The sequence below is a fragment of the Mustelus asterias genome, unplaced genomic scaffold (genome assembly GCF_964213995.1).
Source record: "Mustelus asterias unplaced genomic scaffold, sMusAst1.hap1.1 HAP1_SCAFFOLD_241, whole genome shotgun sequence".
NCBI classification, from domain to species: domain Eukaryota; kingdom Metazoa; phylum Chordata; class Chondrichthyes; order Carcharhiniformes; family Triakidae; genus Mustelus; species Mustelus asterias.
The window spans coordinates 582,346-606,226 of NW_027590213.1; the positions used below are offsets into that span (position 1 = coordinate 582,346).

The window sequence follows — 23,881 nt, forward strand, 5'->3', positions numbered from 1 at the left end:
ACTGTGAGAAGCGCTATAAACGTTCTGGGGAACTGACGCGACATCAACGTGTTCACACTGATTCAGGTGCTCTCACTGTGGAACTGGTGCAATCTTGTGCGATCTTCTCAACTCTCTGTACACCAACGAATTCACACTGGGGAGAGACCATTCACCTGCTCTGAGTGTGGGGAGGAATGTACGACTACATCCCACCTGCTCAGACACCAGAGAGTTCACAAGTAACCACAGTGATTGGATGTTGCTGTTCCTCACATTCAGGATTGAACCATCTTCATTAGGGTCCGTTTACACTGGTAATAAACCCCAGCCACTTTAGGGGCTAATATTCTCACTAAAAGTCAAATAAATCAGCTTTGCGTCAAACTCACACACTGTGTTGACTCTTTTTAATATCTCAAACATAATAACAGGTAACACATACATGGCCACTCTCCTCACTGTGAATCCTTCAATCTTTTCCAGGCTGTGTAACTGGTTAAAGCTCTTTCCACAGACAGTTCACTGGAATACTCTCACTCGAGTGTATGTGTCTCAGTGATTTTCCAGTCACACTGATGTTTAAACAGTTTGAAGGGACAGACAAACATTTTCCATTCTAGTTTCAAATGCCGATGGTATTCAGATCCTAAATAATTGTGTGACTCTGTCAGATCCTAACATCATGTTTGTTGAGATTTGTGTCTGTAAATTCTCCCCTTCTAATAGCCTGTGAAAGAAATTCACAAAAATCATTGCTGTCAGTACAGGATAAAAACTCAGAACAGACAATTCTAGTTTCTGTGGAACATTCTTTCCTCTCATTCTTGAAAATTTGTAAATCTCCATCCCAAACACTCTCCCTCCATTCTCACTTTGCTGGACCTGCAATAGACATTGTCCTGAGGGTGCTGATTCATCCTAATCGACAGATCCGTGCTGACTGTTTCATGTACAGGACACATATTCCTGAAATCTTCACACAGGATTGTGTCTAAGCATATAAAACATTTGCATATTTAGTGAACTAAAAATGTATGCAATATTCAGCACTCTATTACATGATTAGAGATACAGATGGGTGCGGAAGAACTTGACTTAGGGAGCAAGCAATCATGTTCTGGAACTCACTGACGATGAGAGTGGTGGAAGTGGAGACGACCAGTGATTTCAAAATAAAATTGGTCGGGCACTTGAAGGAATTAAACGTACTGGGGAACAGGGATATCGTGGAAAAATGGCACTGAGTGGATTCCCCGACAGAGACTTGGCACGGACTCAAGCTGCTGAATTGATTTATCTTGTGCTCTGATGCCTCTTTAACTGGAAAATATACAGAGTAGTTACAATACTATTCTGGAATTAAACAACATCAACTGTAATACAAATCCATAAATAATATACCTAATATGCACCATATAGTAAGAAGTCTCACAACACCAGGTTAAAGTCCAACAGGTTTATTTGGAATCACAAGCTTTCAGAGCACTGCCCCTTCATCAGGTGAGAAGGAGCAGCGCGCTGAAAGCTCGTGATTCCAAATAAACCCATTGGACTTTAACCAGGTGTTGTGAGACTTCTTACTGTGCTCACCCCAGTCCAACACCGGCATCTCCACATCATATGCACCATATAACAACACCAGACATATCAATGTTGTTACGATCCTCATGGTCACCTTATAATAAACAAATTCCCACAAATCACAATAGAATAAACTGAATGACAATGTTTCATTTAAAAAAAATTTTACTTTAAAAATTAATCTAAAATTAACATCACTGAATCATGCATTAAGAAACAGTATTTGAATAGACAAGATAAATTACACTTTAAAAAGCTCAGACAATAAAAACAGGTTCCACAAAATCACAAACATTTCCCCCTCAGTATATTTAGCTCGAATTCCAGTTCCAGAGAATTTCTCTGTCTCTGTATTTTCCAGGGGGAGAAAGAAAGTGTTTTCCTCACAGATGTTGTCCAGAGGATGAAGTTTGAGGCTGTGTGTGAAGTTGGAGTCTGTGTGTGAAGTTTGAGTCTGTGTGTGAAGTTTGAGTCTGTGTGTGAAGTTTGAGTCTGTGTGTGAAGTTTGAGTCTGTGGTGAAGTTTGAGTCTGTGTGTGAAGTTGGAGTCTGTGGTGAAGTTTGAGTCTGTGTGTGAAGTTTGAGTCTGTGTGTGAAGTTTGAGTCTGTGTGTGAAGTTTGAGGCTGTGTGTGAAGTTGGAGTCTGTGTGTGAAGTTTGAGTCTGTGTGTGAAGTTTGAGTCTGTGTGTGAAGTTTGAGTCTGTGGTGAAGTTTGAGTCTGTGTGTGAAGTTGGAGTCTGTGGTGAAGTTTGAGTCTGTGTGTGAAGTTTGAGTCTGTGTGTGAAGTTTGAGTCTGTGTGTGAAGTTTGAGTCTGTGGTGAAGTTTGAGTCTGTGTGTGAAGTTTGAGTCTGTGTGTGAAGTTGGAGTCTGTGTGTGAAGTTTGAGTCTGTGGTGAAGTTTGAGTCTGTGTGTGAAGTTTGAGTCTGTGGTGAAGTTTGAGTCTGTGTGTGAAGTTTGAGTCTGTGGTGAAGCTACAAACAGAAGCTGTTCTGTTTCAAATCAAACTGCGGGACTTGGAAGAAAATGATGGGAAGAGATTTTGCAAAGTCCCCTCCTCCACCCCCTCAGCTGGCAGCCCAGCACGCAGGCGCAGAGAGCGCTGCTGAGCCGAGCTGTCCGGAGCAGGCGCAGAGAGCGCTGCTGAGCCGAGCTGTCCGGAGCAGGCGCAGTGCGGCTGCCGCCAGCGGTCGCTCTCGATCTCTTTTTGGAGCAGCAGCCGCCGTAGAGAGAGGGGGGAGGGGGAGATCACCGAGCGGCTTCTCGCTCTGGCCGGAGCCGTCAGCCGGTTGCCTGGAAACCTTGGCTCGAGGAGATGGCGGGGGAATCAATGGGAGGGGGCGGGGCTCCCATGTCTGCGCGCCCGGGCCTGCGCACTGGAACTCCAGGACGTCACATCGGTACAGACTTATTCCTATTGGCTAATTCAGGCTAGGTTCCATTGTGACGTCACAATGCGGAAGTTGGCCAACGAGGTTCAGAGTGAAACTCCCGCTTCTCGACAACATCTGGGAGGAAATCAAAATTTCCCCCTTTCCATTTCTTTTCTCATTCTGGGGGAAATTGGGGACTTGCAGCAACTGATGGGTAAGGAAGTGAATCCAGGGAGCTGCAGACTCTGAAAACGTTCCAGACGAACATCGGAATTAGGAGCAAGATTAGGCCCAGGTATCTTTTTCTCTCTCAAAGACATTGACATCCTTTAGCTCCCTCACTTTGACACGTTTATATATCTGGCTAATAGGATGGCCTCTTACCCAATGTTCATAATTCAAGGGGGAGTTTTCTCAGGAGAGGGCTAACATTTTAATGAACAGTAAATTTGTATGGGAGAGAGATATGTTTAATGTAGTTACATGGTATATACTATTTTATTTACGATTCCCTATTTCTTGTCTTAAAATATATAGCAGTGTATCAACATTATCTATTTTCAGTGATGGAAACATTACAACACAGAATAAGCAACTCAGATCCATGCCAACTCTCTGTGGAGCAATTCAGTCAGTCCCATTCCCTCTCTATATCCCCATTCCCCTGTGTTTCACGTCACAATGGAATGGATGAGAGTTCCAAAGGAGCTGAGACTGGAGTAGAGTTGATCAATGGCACTGAGGTGGAAATAGGCGGTCTTGATGTGGCTGGAAGCTCAACTTGGGGTGAAATATTTTACCATGGTTGTAAACAGTTTGCTTCAGCCTCAGACAGTTGCCAGGAAGAAGGAGAGAGTTGCTGGCGAGGGAGTGAGTTTGTAGTGGGGACTGAAGACAATGGGTTCAGCCTTCCCAGTGTTTATATGAAAGAAATTTCTGTTCTGTTAGTACTGGATGTCAGATAAGTCAGGATGTTGTGTGAGTTGGAGAGGAACTTGAAGGTGATGGTGTTCCCATCTATTTGCTACCCTGGTCCTTCTAGGTGGGTGGAGGTTGAGGGTTTGGGAAACTTTCTGTCAAAGTTCCAATTGAGTTGTCAATGTACAAAATCCCTCTCCTTCACCCTGACCTCTCCTACTTCTCTCTGTCTTCTCTCTGTGTCCAGAGTCTTGTGTCCAGACCGTGTGGCAGATTTCCTGCCCTGAAGGATATCAGTGAACCCACTGGGTTTTTATGACAATCCAGCAGTTTTCATGATCACTTTTTCCTAGTGCCAGCCCCACAAATGACCAGATTCATTCAGCTCAATTTCACAACCTGACTTTGTGTTTTTGTGGGTTCTCTCTCACTTCCTTTTTTCTGTTTTAAATCAATTCCACAGGGCTTTAGAAGAGGAGGATTTGCAGTTGGGAAACTGAAACCAAATATTATATCAAAACCTGATGGAGTTAGCCAATTTATTGTAACCTGAATATCATTGTGTTTTGAACATGGAAGGAAATAGCACAGTTCACAGTGAAGAGAAACTGTACACGTGTTCTGTGTGTGGACAAGACTTCAACCAATCATCCAGCCTTTCGGAACATAATTGCAGTCACAACAGGGAGAAGCTGTGGAGACTGTGGGAAGGGATTCGATTACCCTTCCCAGCTGGAGATTCATCGGCGCAGTCACAGCAGGGAGAGACCATTCACCTGCTCCCAGTGTGGGAGGGGATTCACTCAGTCAAACAGCTTACATATACACCAGAGAACTCACACTGACGAGAGACCATTCAACTGCTCCCAGTGTGGGAAAGGATTCACTGCCTCATCCCATCTGCTGAAACATCAGCGAATCCACACTGGGGAAAGGCCGTTCACCTGCTCTGTGTGTGGGAAGGGATTCACTCAGTCTTCCAACCTCGCATTACACCAGCGAATTCACACTGGGGAGAGGCCATTCACTTGCTCCCAGTGTGGGAAGAGATTTGCTCAGTCAGCCACCCTCTTCACACACCAGCGGATTCACACTGATGAGAGACCTTTTAAATGTCCAGACTGTGGGAAATGCTTTAAAAATTCTGTAAATCTGCACTACCATCAACGTGTTCACACTGATGAGAAACCATTCAGGTGCTCTCACTGTGGGACTGGGTTCAAGCAATCATCTCAACTCACTGTACACCAGCGCACTCACACTGGGGAGAGACCCTTCACCTGCTCCCAGCGTGGGAATGGATTTGCTCACTCGTCCACTCTGCTGACACACCAGCGAATTCACACCGGGGAGAAGCCGTTCACTTGTTCCAAGTGTGGAAAGGGATTCAGTCAGTCATCCAATCTGCTGAGACACCAGCGAGTTCACAAGTAACTGTTGTGATTGGATTTTGCTGTTTTCGTGTTCAGACTGAATCATGTACCTTTGGGTCTGTTTCTGCTGAATTGAAAAGTGACTCCAGCTCTGTTATAGGTGTTGATATAATTGGTCTTCGAAGGGGAGGATTTGGGGTCAGGAAACTTGCACAAAACATCAGATCAGGATTGGATGGAATTGCACAATGTATTGTAACCTGAACAGCAGAGAATTTTGAACAGGGAAGGAAATAGCACCGTTTTAATTATCTAACAGTCGCGAGATTTGAGGAAGATTCCAGTAGATTGCAAAGTAGCAAATGTAACTCCTTTATTCAAAAAAAGGAGGGAGGCAAAAAGGAAACTAAAGACCACTTAATATAAAACCTGATGTAGGGAAAATATCTTTATTAAAGATATCATGAGAATGAGAAAAATTCAGACAACCAGAGAGAGTCAGCACGGTTTGAGAAAGGGAAATCATATTCAACCTATTTATTGGAGTTCTTTGAAGGAGTCACATATACTTTGGATAAAGGGGGTCGGTTCGCTCAGTTGGCCGGGTGGCTGGTTTGTGATGCACAGCGACACCAACAGCACAGTTTCAATTCTCGTGCCAACCAAGGTTATTCATGAAGGTGCCGTCTCCTCAATCTTGCCCCTCACCTGAGGTGTGGTGATCCAAGATGATGAAAGGTATGGATAAAGCAGACGTGGAACGGATGCTTCCTCTTCTGGGGCATTCTAGGATGAGAGGTCATAGCCTTAGGATAAGGGGCAGCAAAGTTAAAACAGAGTTGAGGAGAAACTGCTTCTCCCAAAGGGTTGTGAATCTGTGGAATTCGCTGTCCCAAAGGGTGGTGGATGCTGGGACAGTGAGTAAATTTAAAGAGGAGTTGGACAGATTTTTAATTGGTAATGGGTTGAAGGGTTATGGGGAGAAGGCAGGAAAATGGGGATGAGGAGGTTATCAGCCATGATCGAATGGCGGAACAGACTCGATTGGCCGAAGGTCTAATTCTGCTCCTATATCTTATGAATTTATGATCCTCAGGTTAAGTGACCACCAGTCAGCTCTCCCTCTCAAGGGGACATCTGGGAGATGGTGACTTTATATATTGGATAATGGGGCAGCAAAGGTGAATGTACTGTACTTAGATTTCCAAAATGCATTTGATAAGCTGCCACATCAAAGCTTAATGTGGAAAATAGAATCTCACAGTGTGGGGGTAATATGGCATGGAAAGACGATTGGCGAGCTAACGGGAAACAGAGTTGGCACACATGGATCTTTATCTGGTTGACAGGATGTGACGAGTGGTGTGCCAAAGCGATCAGAACTGGGACCTCTACTTTTAACAATTTATGTAAATGACTTGGATGCAAGCATGGTCGCTAAATTTGCTGAGGACACAAAAGTAGAAAAGTAAGTTGTGAAGAGGATGTAAGGAGGCTACAAAGGGATGTAGATAAAGTTCAGCTAGTGGGCAAATATTTGGCAAATGGAGCATAACATGGGCAAATGTGGAATTATCAATTTTGGCAGGAATTCCTGCCAAATATTTCAAAAAACATTAAATAGTGAGAGGTTGCAGAGCTCTGAGATTCAGAGGTGTCCTAGTGCATGAATCACAAAAGGCTGGAATGCAGGTACAGCAAGTAATCAGGAAAGTTAATAGAATGTCATTGTTTATTGTGAGGAAATTGGTTACAAAAGGAGTGAGTTTATGTTTCAGTCAGACAGGACACTGGTGAGACCACATCTGGAGTGTTGTTAAAGTATTGAACTCCTTATTTAAGGAAAATGTAAATGCATTGGAAGCAGTTCAGAGAATGTCTACCAGACTAATACCAGAAATTGGCAGGTTGTCTTATGAGGAAAGATTGGAGAATCTGGGCTTGTTCACTGGAGTTTAGAAGAATAAGAGGGGCCTTGATTGAAACCTTTTACGTTTCTGAGGGCTATTGACTGGGTTGTTGTGGAAAGGATGTTTTTTCTCTTGCAGGAGAATTTTGAACAAGGAGACACTGTTTAAAAATGTGTTTCAGACAGAGATAGGGAGAAGTGTTTTCTCTCAGAGGATCATGGATCTTTGGAACTCTCTTCCTCAAAAGGCAGAGGAAGCAGAATCTTGGAATATTTTGAAGACAGAGCAAGATGGTCTCCTGATTAACAAGGAGATGGAAGATTATTGGTGAGGGTAGTGGGCAGGAATGTGGGGTTGAGGTTACAATCAGATCAGCCACGATCTTATTGAATGGTGGAACAGGCTCGAGGGGCCAAGTGGCCTCCTTCTGTTCCTAATTATTATGTTCGAATGGGTCTGTTTCCATTGCTGTTAATAAACAACAGTCCATTTATAGATGTTAATATTGTGGATAATAGTCAAATAAATTGACTTTATGTTAAACACATGGCCTTTTTAATATCTTCAACACAGGTTCGTCCAATGATGTGCGGGTTAGGTTGATTGGCCGTGGTAAAATTGACCCGAGTGTCTGTGGGAATAGCAGGGTCATTAAGTGGGGTTATGGGAATAGGGTCTGGGTGGGATTGTGGTCAGTGCAGACTGGATGAGATGCATAGCCTCCTTCTGCACTGTAGGGATTCTATAATTCTAGTCTTGTAATAGAATGGGGCAGCACGGTAGCACAGTGGTTAGCACTGCTGCTTCACAGCTCCAGGTACCTGGGTTCAATTCTGGCCTCGAGTCACTGTCTGTGTGGAGTTTGCACATTCTCCTCGTGTCTGCATGGGTTTCCTCCGGGTGCTCCGGTTTCCTCCCACAGTCCAAAGGTGTGTGGGTTAGGTTGATTGGCCATGCTAAAATTGCCCCTTAGTGTCCTGAGATGTGTAGGTTAGAGGGATTAGTGGGTAAAATATGTAGGGATATGGGGGTAGGGCCTGGGTGGGATTGTGGTCGGTGCAGACTCGATGGGCCGAATGGCCTCTTTCTGCACTGTAGGGTTTCTATGAGAACATTGTAACTATGTTAATATATTTCCAGGCATCGTTATTCCAATAGAGAAGGAGTCCATGTCAACTCCTTATAGAGCAATCCAGTCAGACCCATTGCCCCTCCATCTACTCATTCTCCTGCAAGATTATTTCCTTCAAGTGTGCCTCCAATTTCAGTTTGAAATCTTTAATTGCTTTCAATGCCACCAGATCCGTGGGCACCCAGTTCCAGATCATGATCACTCGCTGCACCCACCATATCTCCAACCAAGTAATGAGTGCTGCATATTACACACATTTGAACAGGAAGTGATGAGCATAGATTGGTTAACCAACATGAATTGGCACCTTTAGGAGAATTGGGAGGGTGTATAGTGGGAAAAAGTAAAGAATTTTCTATAAAAATTGGAATTGTCTTTTCTGAATTTCTAAGTTGCACTGACAGTGATGAATTTTGGAAATTCGTGTTACAGGATATCAGAAGAGGATTTCCAGACAGAAATCTCAAAACAAATACTCATGGTGATCTGACAGATTAACTCCATTCATCGGGACCTGGACAACATCCGCCTTTGGCATCTACAAAGAGAAATATTTGTCTGTTCTTCTGCTTCAAGAGATTTCAACCATAAATGTGATTGGAAAAGCATGGACGCACATAGATCGGAGTGAGAGCGTTCCAGTGAACTGACTGTGGAAAAAAACTCCAACACAGCTTGAAAAGACAGCACCAGTCACATTGGAGTGAGACCGTTCGGGTGTTTTGTTGTGGATGAGGCTTCAGCTAACTATCAAACTGGGAGAGACACATGGACACCAGCACCATGGAGAAGCCGTGGAAATGTGGAGACTGTGGTAAAGGATTCAATTTCTCACACCAACTGGAAACTCATCGATGTAATCACACTGGGGAGAGGCCGTTCATTTGCTTGGAGTGTGGGAAGGTATTTGCTCATTCATCCTCCCTGCAGACACACAAACGAGTTCACACAGGGGAGTGGCCATTCACCTGCCCTGAGTGCGGGAAAGGATTCACAAGTTCATCCCACCTGCAGACACACAAGCGAGTTCACAGCGGGGAGAAGCCATTCACCTGCTCCGATTGTGGGAAGGGATTCAGTGAATCATCCAACTTGCTGATGCACCAGCGAGGTCACACCGGTGAGAAATGGTTCACGTGTTCAGAGTGTGGGAAGGGATTCACTCAGTTATCCCACCTGCAGACACACGAGCGAGTTCACACCGGGGAGAGGCCATTCATCTGCTCTGAGTGTGGGAAAGGATTCAGTAATTCATCCAACCTGCAGAGGCACCAGCGAGTTCACACCAGGGAGAGACCGTTCAGCTGCTCCGAGTGTGGGAAGGGATTCACTGATTCATCCTATCTGCTGATACATCAGCGAGTTCACACTGGGGAGAGGCCGTTCATCTGCCCTGAGTGTGGGAAGCGTTTCCCTTATGCATCAAATCTGCAGAAACATCGACGATTGCACACTGGGGAGAGACCATTCACCTGCCCAAATTGTGGGAAAACATTCACTCAGTCATCCCACCTGCAGACACATCAGCGGGTTCACACCGGAGAGAGACCATTCACCTGCTCTCAGTGTGAGAAAGGATTCAGTAATTCATCCAACCTGCGGGCACACCAGCGAGTTCACACTGGGGAGAGACTGTTTACCTGCTCTGACTGTGGGAAAGGATTCACTCAGTCATCAAAGCTGCTGAGACACCGGCGAGTTCACAAGTGATGACAGGTGCTGAATTCTGCTGTTATTGCTGCTATTAATCACATCCAGGACTGAAGCATGTTCATTCTGACAGTTGGTGAAGTGAGAGGGTCGGAGGGTTTCTTTCTGCTGGACTGGCTGGTCTCACAACTTTACCTCCAGTGGGCTGATGCTCTTTGAGCGAGGGCACATTTCCACTGAAATGATCCACAAAAACTGATGAAGGATATTTATTTTATCCTGGACAGTAAATAGTGTTTTTCCTACCACTACAGGTAGATCTAAAATAAATACATTAGTCTCTGTTCCATTGAGTCTACAGCACAGGGCCAGGCCAGTCGGCTCAATTGGTCTGTGTCAGTATTTATGCTCCACATGAGCCTCCACCCACCCCTCTTCATCTCCCCCCATCAGCATATCCTTCTATTTCTTTCTCCCTCCCTCATCCAGCTTCCCCTTCAATGTATTCATGCTGTTCACCTCAACCACTCGCTGTGGTAGTGAGTTCCACATTCTCACCACTCGCTGGTAAAGAGGTTTCTCACTGAAATCCCTATTGGATTATTGAACCCCTTCATAACCTTAAAGACTTCCATCAGGTCACCCTTCAGTCTTCTCTTTTCTAGAGAAAAGCAGCCCATCATTCAAAATGTGTCAAATTTAGACTCAACCTTTAACAATGATTTTGATGCAGGGACTGAGTGTAATATATACAATATTGTGGAGAACAAGAAAAAATTGCATTTCTGTAGCACCTCTCACAACCACCGGGTGTCAGATGAACATGTGAATCAGGAGCCTGTTCTGCCATTCAACACGATCATGGCTGATCTAATTGAAACCTCAACTCCACATTCCCACCTCCCCCTGATAACCTTTCACCACCTTGTTTCTCTGGAATCTATCGAACTCTGCCTTTGTCCTGAAGCATTATACAGTGAATGAAGTTCTGTGAATTGTAGTGACTGTGCTAATGGAGGAAACTGCAGGCCTGGGTAATCAAATTTAGTTTTAAAATTCAATCATTTTCATACCATGTTCATTGCTATAAGTAACAAGGTCAAGGAAGCCATTTTAAACTCAAAACATGTGGCTTCTAACAGTCTGTTCACCTTCTGTCAGTTGTCTTTATTTGCTACAAATTGATTTTATATTAAAACCCAGTCATGAAACAGATTCAGTAATGAACCTTGATTAAGATATCGTTCGTGACTCAGTGTAATAGACAATTACATCATAAAGGCTAGATCTTTATTTTAAAATATTAACACTGAATCACCTGAAATGTTTCCAGAAACCGCAGAGCCAGCAGAAATTGTTTAAAGGAAGAAATTATTCTCTAATTTTGATAAGCTACAGGATATCATATTCTTCCAAAGTCCAGCTGAAGAATAAGGTTCAGTCTGGTCAGGATTAGTAAGGAAGAAAGCTGTTGTCTTTCTACAAACTGTCTTTTAAAAATAACAATTCCATTTCTACAAAGTCTCATCAAAAATGAAATCCATACATTTGGGTCCACGATGAATGCAGTTTTTATATGCTCTGCTCAGCATGATGTTGCTGTATACATTTCCGTGGCACACATTTTCTGAACTAGTCTATCTTGTAGTAGCCAAGTATATTAATTAAAGATTACTGTATTAATTAGCTGGCGATCAGCAATAGATGATTGGAGAAGTCGTGAGATTTAATTGAGTTACAATTAATAAATCAATCAAGAATCAGTCACTGTTTTTAAATTTATCTATTAGTGTCACATGTCGGCTTATCGTAAAAGCTGAGTTTTATTTGCTGTAAAAATTATAATCTGAATTGCTGTGTATGTGAAGAATGTGCAATGATGATAAATGTATTTTCAAGAGAGAACTTCAAGCTCTGATTTGTCTCAGAATTTGAAATTGTCTGAGTACCTGATTGTATAGAATCAGATAAAGGGTTAGTGTGAAACTGTGCAATTGTATTCCTGTCTAAGATAATGAGAGAAGGTGGTGTCAGTAATTGGGGATCCGGTTAAATTAATCTGGTCACCAAATTGACCAAGTGTCACGTCACAATCAGCCCAACTCTGATGTCAGGTAATGGTCACTTTGGGGATAAAAGGGGCAGATGGGGTACTTGGGTTGACATCTCATCCTAAAGGCAGCAGCTCTAATAATGCAGCACTCCCTCAGTGCTGGCACTTTGAATGTTGGCCTCAGGTCAATGGACTTGGATTGGAAAGAACAATCTTCAGATTCAGAGTGAAGATTTGATTTATTATCGTCACATGTATTAACATACAGTGAAAAGTATTGTTTCTTGCACGCTATACAAAGCATACCGTTTATAGAGAAGGAAACGAGAGAGTGCAGAATGTAGTGTTACAGTCATAGCTAGGATGTGGAGAAAGATTAACTTAATGCAAGGTATGTCCATTCAAAAGTCTGATGGCAGCAGGGAAGAAGCTGTTCTTGAGTCGGTTGGTACGTGTCCTCAGACTTTTGTATCTTTTTCCCAACAGAAGAAGATGGAAGAGCGAATGTCCAGGTTGTGTGGGGTCCTTAATTATGCTGGTTGCTTTTCCAAGGCAGCGGGAAGTGTAGACAGAGTCAATGGATGGGAGGCTGGTTTGTGAGATGGACTGGGCTTTGTTCATGACCCTTGGTAGTTTCTTGTGGAAGAGTGTGATCCACTGTGCCGTGGCTGATACAACAGACAATACAAAGTTAGAAAGGGAAAGTTATTCTTTGCCTCCAGTGCCTCAATGGAAAAATAACAACCTCATACAAAAACAGGTATTGAATGCACAAATGTTGAAGAGTTTGTTGAAAGCTACAAGTTTCAGGTTCCCACTTGACCCTGGGGCACCTTTCTGTCTCTATTGCTTGTGTCAATGCCAGCCAGGCAACGGAGCTAAGAGCTGAATTTAGCTGAGAATAATGGGGCCTGTGCCCCAGTTGGGAAACTGCCCTGGACGTCGCACTGATAGAGAGACAGGAAGGTGCTGGAAGACTGACTGGGAAATGGGCCTCCAGCCAATCGGGGCAGGAGACTGGGCGATTGGGGCAGGTGGTGACGGAACCCCTGGGGTTCAGTCCATGTGCCCAAAGTGTGGAGTCACAGTAACAGGTGCAGAGGAGCTGAAGAGAAACCATTTGGACCCAGAGCATTGTGAACATCCTTTTAATCTATAGAATTGGGATTCGGGGTGTCCATTAGCCCTTTATTCTCTTTTCCCAAACTCTGAAATGATTCCCAGTAATAGCCCTTATTGGTGACAGTGGTTAGATTTTATTCAGTATCAATAAGAGCTGACACAGTCTGATGTCTGAGCAGTCGTATCAAAGTGCAGCAGCATTACCATTACACTCTGGGTAGAAGCAGCATCTCCACGGAAATGCTCCCTGGTTGCCTCCCACAGTGCAAAGATGTACAGGTTAGACAGATTGACCAATGCTAAATTGCCCCATAGATGTCCCAAGATGTTATGGTTAGGGGGATTAGTGGGGTAAATGCGTGGGGTAATGGGGCTAGCGTGGGAGGGGTGTGTCTGGGGAAGGGGCGTTTAAGAGATCCGTAGATAGGTTCATGGACGAAAAGAAATTGGTTTAGGTTGGAGGGTCACAGTTTTTTTTTTTAACTGGTCGGTGCAACATCGTGGGCCGAAGGGCCTGTTCTGCGCTGTAATGTTCTATGTTCTATGTTCTAAGATGCTCTGACAGAGAGTCGGTACAGACTCGATGGGCCAAATGGCCTCCTTCTGCATTGTAGGGATTCTATGATTACCATAATTACCACAATCAGTTCCAGACAGGAAACTTAAACCTGCTGTTTCACTCTCACTCAGGAACAGATCCCAGTTTTACAACAATCTCTGATTTGACAGCATGTTTCCAGCATTCACTGTTGTTCTTCCTGACTCTAAACACAGTTGTAAAGGAGCCTCTGTTCCGTGCCGAGGAGCTCTGAACCATGGAAGAGAGCAGCTGGGACACATTCCTTACACACCTCAGGTTTAATCCACACATTTAGTCCTCAATGTGATCAACAGCAGCAATAACAGAGAACTCCAACCTCTGCACTCACTTGTGAATTTGCTGGTGTGTCAGCAGGTTAGAAGATTGAGTGAATCCCTTCCCACACTCAGAGCAGGTGAATGGTCTCTCCACAGTGTGAGTGCGCTGGTGTTTCAATAGATGAGATGAACAAGTAAATCTTTTCCCACACTCGGAGCAGGTGAACGGCCTCTCTCCGCTGTGAACTCGCCGGTGTGTCAGCAGTGCGGCTGATCGAGTGAATCCCTTCCCACACTCAGAGCAGGCGAATGGCCTCTCTCCAGTGTGAGTGCGTCGATGTCTCAGCAGATTATCACTGTTTTTAAAGCTCTCCTCACAGTCAGGACATTTAAAAGTTCTTGCATCAGAGTGAGTGCGCTGGTGTCTCGACAGGTTGGATGAATTAATGAACCCCTTCCCACACATGGAGCAGGTGAATGGCCTCTCCCCAGTGTGAGTGCGCTGGTGTACAGTGAATTCAGATGATTTCCTGAACCCAGTCCCGCAGTGAGAGCACCTAAATGGCCTCTGGTCAGTGTGAACACGTTGATGGGACATCAGGTCCCCAGAACTTTTATAGCCCTTCCCGCAGTCTGGACATTTAAAAGGTCTCAGGTCAGTGTGAACTCGCTGGTGTTGCAGCAGGTTGGATGACTCTCTGAATCCCTTCCCACACATGGAGCAGGTGAATGGCCTCTCCCCAGTGTGAGTGCGCTGATGGATTTCCAGCTGGGATGGCCATTTGAATCCCTTCCCACAATCCTCACATTTCCATGGTTTCTCCATGGTGCCGGTATCCTTGTGTCTCTCCAGGTTGATGATCAGTTGACTACACACACTGCACATGTACGGTTCCTCCCTGCTGTGAATGGTGTGATGTTTTTTCAGGCTGTGTAACTGGTTCAAGCTCTTTCCACAGTCAGTTCACTGGAACACCTTCACTCGGGTGTGTGTGTGTCTCGGTGCTTTTCCAATCACACTGATGTCTGAAATCTTTTCCCACAGACAGAACAAATAAACATTTCTCCTTCCACATTGATATTCAGGTCCTGATGAATCGAATGACTGTCAGATCTCAATGTGATGTTTGATTTAAGTTTCCCACCTGTCAATCCTCCCATCCTAATCCCCTGTAAAAGGAGTTTACAGAAGTTATCAGTGTAAATACAGGATAGAAATTCAAAACAGACAATTCTAGTTTGGATGGAACATTCTTTCCTTTCTTATTCCCTCCAATCATATGGTCCAAACGAACTGAAAGACAAAAATCAACAACCAAGCATCAACAAAACCAAAGGGAACCTTCCTCACTGAACCAGAAAGTTCTGACCAGTGTCTCTGAACCTTTTATGTGGCCTCGGGCACGAGGACCCAGTTAAAAACAGAAATCCTGAATCCCATCCACTCTCTGTTGTGTCACAATGCGCGTCACCAAGACGCCAGCGCATGCGCTCTGCCCTCCGCTGAACTAAGATGGCGGCTGGTAACCGGGGTCTTCGCCCCGGGAGGACAAACCGGAGCTGCAAACGCGGAACCTGCAGGTCCGTATTCGCGGTTTGAGGCTTTCAGCAGGTATTTAGAAACCCTCCCCGTTCACCCGCCGACTCCATCGGCCCTGCGCGTTTCCACATCTTTACCGGCTGCGGATCAGACAAAAGGATCCTCTCTCCCCTTCGCCATCACTGACATCGCGCATGCTCCCTACCATGTTCGGTACTGCGCCTGCGCACTGTTCCCCTATGGTGTGGATAGGGGATAAAGAACAAAGAACAGTACAGCACAGGAACAGGCCCTTCGGCCCACAAGCCTGCGCCCATCACGTTATCCTATCTAAACCAACCGCTTATATCCCTCTATACACCGTCTGTTCATGTTTCTATCCAGATAAGTTTTAAATGTTGCTAATGTATCTGCCTCGACCACCTCACTTGGCAGTGCATTCCAGGCCCCACCACCCACTGTGTAAAAAAACTTCCCCCCCGTGTCTCCACTGAACTTTCCCCCCCCCCCCCTTACTTTGAATTGTGCCCCCTTGTGATTGTCATTTCTGCCAGGAAGAAAGCTTCCAACTGTTACCTTACCTACGCCCCTCATAATTTTATAAACTTCTATCAGGTTGCCCCATGGCCTCCATCTTTCCAGTTTATTCAATCTTTCCTCATAGCTAATACCCTCCATACCATGCAACATCCTGGTAAACATTTTCTGTACTCCCTCCAAAGCTACCACGTCCTTCTGGTAGAATGCCGACCAGAATTGGACACAGTATTCCAAATGTGACCTAACCAATATTTTATATGACTGTAACATAATTTGCCAACTTTTAAACTCAACATTCACCACCGTGGGGAATGTTGGTTAAAATCACCACCTTTGAAAGTCCCAAATAGTTAAGTCACTGTTTTTGCTTTGATGTGAAAATTAAGGTGGCACGGTGGTTAGCACTGCTGCGTCACAGCGCCAGGGACCCGGATTCGATTCCCAGCCTTGTGGAGTCTGTGTCGAGTTTGCACATTCTCTCCGTGTCTGCGTGGGTTTCCTCTGGGTGCTCTGGTTTCCTCCCACAGTCCGAAAGACGTGCTGGTTAGGTGCATTGGCCATGCTAAATGCTCCCTCAGTAAACCCGAACAGGTGCCGGAGTGTGGCGACTATGGAGTTTTCACAGTAACTTCATTGCAATGTGAATGTAAGCCTACTTATGATGCTAATAAATAAATAGACTGTGTCCTTTCACTAACAAGACCAGCAGCAAACATTCCCCATCCCCAGGTACCTGTGGGCAAGATGATGTTTGACCTTCTTGAACCGTTGCAGTCCATGTGGTGAAGGTGCTCCCACAATTTGTTCAGTAAGAGTTACAGGTTATTCACCCAGTAATGATGAAGGAACGCTGATACATGTCAATAATAACAATCTGTATTTATATGTCTTCCATGTCATAGACTTTCCCACGGCATTTCAAAGAAGTGTTATACACTAAGTGCCTTTGCAGGTCAGTGAGGTCGGGGGTGATGAGTGAACAAGACTTGGTGTGAGGAAGCACATGGCCAGCAGAGATTTGGATGACTTTAAGACTTCAGGGCGATTGAATGTAGGAGGCCGGGAATGCATTCGGATAGTTAAGTCTGGAGTTATTGAAGGAATGGATGAGAGTTCCAGCTGCAGATGAGCAGAATCAAGGAAAGAGACAGATGATGTTACTGAGATGGAAATTGGCAGTCTTGGTGATGATGCAGATATGAGGTCAGGAGCTCAGTTTAGAGTGAAAGCTGTTATTGAGGCTGGGAACAGTCCGGTTCAGTCTCAGACAGTTATCAGGGAGAAGGATGGAGTCAGTAGTTTGGGAGTGGAGTTTGTAGCGGGGACTGAAGAGAAACAATGGTTTTCTTCTTCCCAGTAGTTAAATGGAGCACATTGCTGTTCATTCAGTACTGGATATCCGACAGGGCAGGACGGTGCGAGTTGGAGGGGAATTTGGAGATTATGGTGTTCGCATACACCTGGTCCTCCTTGGTGCGGAAGTTGAAGGTTTGGAGAATTTTGTCAGAGTTCTAGAATTCAAAGTAGAAAATCACCTCCTTTGTTCCTGCGTCTTTCACCTCTCTCCCCTCCCATAGAGGCCAGAGTCTTGTGTAGGCCCAGACTGGGTGGTAAGTCCCCTTCCCTGAAGGACATTAGTGAACCAGTTGGGTTTTTGTGACAATCCAGGAGCTTCCATGGTTACTTTTTCCTCAGGTCGGCCCCACAGATGACCAGATTCATTCAGCTCAATTTCATAACCTGCCTTTGTGTTTTTGTGGGCACTCTCTCACTCCCTTTTCTCTGTTTTAAATTAATTTCATGGGATATTGAAAGAGGAGGATATGTAGTCAGGAAACTCAAACCAAACATTCACATCAGGATCTGATGGAGTGTCCAAATTATGGGATTTTGAACATTGAAGGAAAAAGCACTGTTCACAGTGGGGAAAAACCGTACATATGTTCTATGTGTGGATGAGGCTTCAACCAATCATCTAACCTATCGAGACACTATCACACCGGGGAAAACTGTGGAAACATGAGGACTGTGAGAAGGCCTTCAGTTACCCATCTAAACTGGAGACTCAGCGACGCAGTCACACAAGGGAGAGGCTGTGAACCGGCTCTGAGTGTGGGTTGGGATTCAATGAGTCAAACAATCTGTTGAAACACCAGCAGGTTCACTCCGGGGAGAGGTCATTCACCTGCTCTGTATATGGGAAACGATTCACTCAGTCATCATTATCCGTGACACAACAGCGAGTTCACACTGACGAGAGACCTTTTAAATGCCCAGACTGTGGGAAGTGCTATAAAAGTTCCCAAGAACTGACATCCCATCAATATGTTCACACTGAAGAGAGGCTGGAATTAGGGGAGAGCATCGATGATGGAGAATTGTGTGACTGAAGGATATTACAGAGAGAGGAGTGGTCGCAGTCATGGAGAAATTTGGAAACAAGAACGGGAGTTTTAAAATGTTAGTGGTTCTTAAACAGGAACCTTTATAGGTTGGTGAGCACAGGGGTGATGGGTGAACAAGTCTTGAATAATTACACAGACAGCAGAGTTTTGGATGACCTCAGGATTGCAGGGAGGCTGAATGTGGGAGGCCAGCAAAGAGTGCTCTGGGATAGTTAAGTCCAGAGGTAACAAAGGAATGGATGAGAGTTTCTGAACAAGATGATTTGAGACTCGGGCGATGTTACTGAGGTGGAAATAGGCATTCTGGGTGATGATGAGGATATGTGGCTGGAAGCTCAGTTTGGGATGAGCCAGGACACTGAGGTTGTGAGAAGTCTGGTTCAGCCTCAGACAGTTGCCAGGGAGAGAGAGTGGAGTCTGTTGTGAGGACTGAAGACAACGGCTTTGTTCTTAATATTCAATTGGGGGAAGTTTCTGTTCATCCAGTACTGGATGTCAGACATGTCAGGATGGTGTGTGAGTTGAAAAGGAACTTGGAGATGATGGTGTTCCCATACGCCTGCTTCATTGCTCCATCGAGGTGGTGGAGGTTGTGGGAGTTTGAAATATTTGAAATTCCTTTTTTCCTGTGCTGCCCAATTCTGTCTCACCCTCTCCTACTTCTGTCTCTCTGCCTCTTCCCCCTCGATCTCTTCTCCCAGATTGTCCAGAGTCTTGTGTCGCCCCTGACCAGGTAGCAGGTTTCCTTCCCTGAAGGACATTAGTGAATCAGTTGAGTTTTTTTAAAGTTAAAAATTTATTAGTCACAAGTAGGCTTACATTAACACATCAATGAAGTTGCTGTGAAATTCCCCTAGTTGCCACAATCCAGCACCTGTTTGGGTCAATGCACCTAACCAGCATGTCTTTCAGACTGTGGGAGGAAACCGGAACACCCGGAGGAAACCCACACAAACTCCGGGAGAACGTGCAAACTCCACACAGACAGTGACCCAAGCCGCGAATTGAACCTGGGTCCCTGGCACTGTGAGGTAGCAGTGCTGATCACTGTGCCACCGTGCCGCCCAATGACAATCCGGCAGTTTCCATGGTCACTTTTTCCTACTGCCGGCCCCACAAATGACCAGATCCATTCAGCTCAATTTCACAACCTGCCTTTGAGTTTCTGTGGGTTCTCTCTCACTGCCTTTTTTCCATTTAAATCAGTTTCACAGGGTTTTAGAAGAGGAGGATTTTCAGTCGGGAATTACAAAGCGAACATCACATCAGGATCTGATGGAGTCGCCCAATTTATTGTAACCATTGTATCATTATTGGATTTTGAACATGGAAGAAAAAAGCATCGATTGCAGTGGGGAGAATCTGTACACGTGTTCTGTGTATGAATCATCTGACCCCACGAACCACAAGTGCAGTCACACTGAAGAGAAGCCGTTGAAATGTGGGGACTGCGAGGAAGGATTCTATTCCCCATCTGAACTGGAAATTCACCAGCGAGTTCATGCTGGGGAGAGGCCGTTCACCTGCTCTGTGTGTGGGAAAGGATTCACTCAGTCGTTCAACCTGCTGAGACACCGGCAAGTTCACACTGGAGAGAGACCATTCACCTGCTCCAAATGTGGGAAGGGATTCACTCAGTCCTCCAATCTGCTGGTACACCAGAGAGTTCACACCGGGGAGAGGCCATTCACCTGCTCCCTGTGTGGGAAGGGATTCATTCACACAAGCAACCTGCTATCACACCAGCGAGTTCACACTGACAAGAGACCTTTTAAATGTCCTGCATGTGGGAAGTGCTTTAAAAGTTCCCGGGAACTGACACGCCATCAGCAAGTTCACACTGAGGAAAGACCTTTTTACTGTGCAGAATGTGGAAAGGGCTATAAAAGCTCCTGGGAACTGACGTACCACCAACGTGTTCACACTGAGGAGAGACCGTTCAGGTGCTCCCACTGCGGGACTGGGTTCAGGCAATCATCTCAACTCACTGAACACCAGCGAATTCACACTGGGAAAAGGCCATTCACCTGCACGGAGTGTGGGAAGGGATTTAGTCGGTCATCCCAACTCATGGTGCACCAGCGGGTTCACTCTGGAGAGAGACCTTTCAAGTGCCCAGACTGGGAATTACTATAAAAGTTCTGGAGAACTGAAATCCCATCAGCATGTTCACACTGACAAGAGACCGTTCAGATGCTCTCACTGTGCAATTGGATTCAGACAATCATCCCATCTCACTGAACACCAGCGAATTCACACTGGGGAGAGACCGTTCACCTGCTCCAAGTGTGGGAAGGGATTCACTCGGAAATCCAACCTGCTGACGCATCAGCGAATTCATAAGTGAAGGCAGGAGTTAGAGTTTGCTGTTAATCACACCCAGGACTGAACAACATTCATTAGGGTCCGATTCTGCTGGTGTTCATAAACTGCAGCTCGGTAATAGGTGTTAATGTTCTGGATAAAATTAAACTGAATCAGTTTTGTGTCAAACAATATGTGGCAAATGTTTTTAATATTAACACAAGTTAGTTGCTTTTGAAGTGAGCTTTCTCTGGACCAAGATTTACTCTGGCTACTTGTTTCCTGTTGTTTCCTTTTTTTTACACTGCTTGGATAGGTATGATCCCATTCAATAAGAACAATATGCAACGAGAGAGTTCGGGGAGTCCATTCAGCCCTCATCATTTGACTGTCAAGTTGACTTGGACGAAATGCATCATCTGTAAGGCTGTATTTATATCACATTCATAGCCCCTCCACCAAGTCACAGCTCATACTGAGCCAGAGGATCTACCATTTTACAGCCATAGGGGTGTCACACCATGCCAAATATATGAACATTTCCATTAGTGGATGGAAATGATGGCAGTCTGGGGGCCCAATTGGAGACACAAGCACAGAAATATGGGGGAATTGACCATGTTAATGTGGGGATTTGTCACAAACCTTCGTCTTCATCAATGACATGTTGAAGGCTCCAGAGGAGATGCCGTAGCTTCTCCGCTCCGGGGAAGTACTGGACGACAAAGGGTATTCTGTCCACCATGTCCCGTGTTTGTCTTCTGAGGAGGTCGGTGCGGTTTATCGCTGTGGCACGTCGGAACTGTCGATCGATGAGTTGAGCGCCATATCCTGTTCTTTATGAGGGCATCTTTCAGCGCGTGGAGGTGTCTGTTGCGATCATCTGAGCAGATCCTGTGTATACGGAGGGCTTGTCCATAGGGGGTGGCTTCTTTAACGTGTTTAGGGTGGAAGCTGGAGAAGTGGAGCATCGTGAGGTTATCCATGGGCTTGCGGTATAGTGAGGTGCTGAGGTGACCATCCTTAATGGAGATGTGTGTGTCCAAGAATGCAACTGATTCCGGAGAGTAGTCCATGGTGAGTCTGATGGTGGGGTGGAACTTGTTGATGTCATCATATAGTTGTCTCAGTGATTGTTCACCATGAGTCCAAAGGAAGAAAATGTCATCAATGTATCTAGTGTATAGCATCGGTTGAAGGTCCTGTGCGGTGAAGATGTCTTGTTTGAACCTGTGCATGAAGATGTTGGCATATTGAGGTGCGAATTTGGTCCCTATAGCTGTTCCGTGTGTCTGGATGAAGAACTGGTTGTTGAAGGTGAAGACATTGTGGTCCAGGATGAAGCGGATGAGTTGTAAAATTGCATCTGGAAACTGGCAGTTGTCGGCGCTGAGCACTGAAACGGCCTGAGTGGCCTGCTCATAGTTCATTTGTTCATATATTCTTATGTCTCTTTTCCTGGAAATCTCTCTCTCTCTCTTGGGAATGTGCATCACACAACTTTTCCATTCGCACTGATGATTGAAATCTTTTTGAACAGGGCATCAGTGTTCCTCTGACATTTGATCGCTGATGATAGTCGTGTCCAAATGAATCAAGATGTTTCTGACTGAAAATCCTTCCATTCTAATCCCTTGTAAATAAAAACATCTATCAAAGCAATGAATGTAAGCACAGGATAGAAATTTGAAACTGATATTCTGGTTGTCACGTAACATTCTCCTCCCTTTCTGGAAAGCATTCTTTCTGGTTGTATCACAACTTGATATTGCTCCTGCTCTGTCCAAGACCACAAGAAACTACAAAGGGTCATGAATGACCTAATCCATCATGCAAACCAGCCTCCTATCCATTGACTCTGTCTACATTTCCCACTGTCTTAGAAAAGCAGCCAGCGTAATCAAGGACCCCACGCACCCTGGACATTCTTTCTTCCACCTCCTTCCATCGGGAAAAAGATATAAAGGTCTGAGAACATGTATAACCAAATCGAGAACAGCTTCTTCCCTGAGGCCATCAAACTTTTGAATGGAACTACCTCACATTAATTTGATCTTTCTCTATATCCTAGCTATGACTGTAATACTCCATTCTGCACCCTCCTCTTTCCTTCTCTTTGTCAGTAAAACGTACAAGAAACAAAACTTCTCACTGTCTACTAATACATGTGACAATAATAAATCAAATCTAATCAAATTTCAAACTTTAAACATCTGCCTCCTCCCTATCAATTGTAAGCCTAATTCTTTTGACCATCCTCCTTATTTTTCCCCAGTTCTCCCCCAAGGACGCTGCTGACTCTGGGGTTCAGTTTCACATTGAGCTATTCCACTCCCCAATATGTCACCCAGGTGTCTAAATTTTTACACCTGAATTTTGCGAAGGCGGCTTCGCTATCAATTCCAGTGACTACCCAGATGTACATTATATCCGGATGGAGTCACTTCGCCTCCTCCCCATCCCATCCCATCCATCGCAGTCCCAGGTGTTTGGAGACTGGGCTCCGGCCGAGTAATGGCAGCCGCAGCTCCCACAATCCCCCGCGCTGAGAAAATCGCTCTCTTCGCCGGGTGGGACTGCGCATGATTAACCCAGAGAAGTTCTGCGCATGTGCGGAGGATAGCGTTTCCCATTGGCCAACAACTTCGAGCGATCCGGGGTCAAAGTGTCTCCCACTCACTTCCGCTGCACCACTGTCTTCATGAGGGCATTGACCAATGGGAGGAATTGGAGGACCGGAAGGACACTGGTCCTCCAGCCAATCAGAGTGCGGGCTTTGTGACAATGCAGATTGGGTTTCAGACAGACTGAAACCTCCTCCTGTCGTCAACATCTGTCAGTAAAACACTTTGTTTTCTTCTCTCCTTTTTCTTCTCATTCTGGGGTTAAATTGGGGACTTGCAGCAACTGAAGGGAAAGGAAGTGAATTCAGGGAGGCTGCAGACTCTGGAAAGGTTGGCCCAGGTATCTCTCTCCCTCTTAAAGACATTGCCATCCTTTGCTTCCTCAACTTGTCACATTTATTTGTCTGGTTAAGAGGATGGTCTCTTTCCTAATGTTCACAATTTAAAGGGATGATTTCCCGAGGAAATAGCTGAAATTTAAGGGGCAGTAAATTAATATAGGACAGAGATGTGTGCAGT

General features: G+C 45.1%; 3 protein-coding genes across 4 annotated transcripts in view; 2 read left to right on the forward strand and 1 right to left on the reverse strand.

Moving 5' to 3' along the window:
- LOC144485861 (uncharacterized) overlaps positions 1–15,661 on the reverse strand; it is a 34,222-nt gene extending 18,561 nt beyond the window's left edge. Inside the window, exons 1-3 of the mRNA XM_078203937.1 lie at positions 15,627–15,661; positions 14,021–15,243; positions 12,574–12,637 (exon numbers count right to left, since the gene is read on the reverse strand). Coding sequence (XP_078060063.1) covers positions 12,574–12,637; positions 14,021–14,835 — 879 coding nt within the window. The 5' untranslated portion in view covers positions 14,836–15,243; positions 15,627–15,661. The remainder of the gene's footprint in view (positions 1–12,573; positions 12,638–14,020; positions 15,244–15,626) is intronic.
- Positions 9,044–11,813, forward strand: LOC144485868 (uncharacterized). Its single transcript, XM_078203943.1, has one exon. The coding sequence runs from the start codon at positions 9,050–9,052 to the stop codon at positions 9,974–9,976; it is 927 nt and encodes a 308-aa protein (XP_078060069.1). The 5' UTR covers positions 9,044–9,049; the 3' UTR covers positions 9,977–11,813.
- Positions 15,411–23,235, forward strand: LOC144485870 (uncharacterized). Of its 2 annotated transcripts, none has more exons than XM_078203947.1 (2): positions 15,411–15,530; positions 19,641–23,235. In XM_078203947.1, the coding sequence occupies exon 2, from the start codon at positions 19,761–19,763 to the stop codon at positions 20,568–20,570; it is 810 nt and encodes a 269-aa protein (XP_078060073.1). In that variant the 5' UTR covers positions 15,411–15,530; positions 19,641–19,760; the 3' UTR covers positions 20,571–23,235. The 2 variants fall into 2 exon arrangements, with proteins under 2 accessions (XP_078060073.1, XP_078060071.1); XM_078203945.1 differs by having other exon boundaries at positions 15,445–15,561.
- Positions 23,236–23,881: the final 646 nt, after the last annotated feature.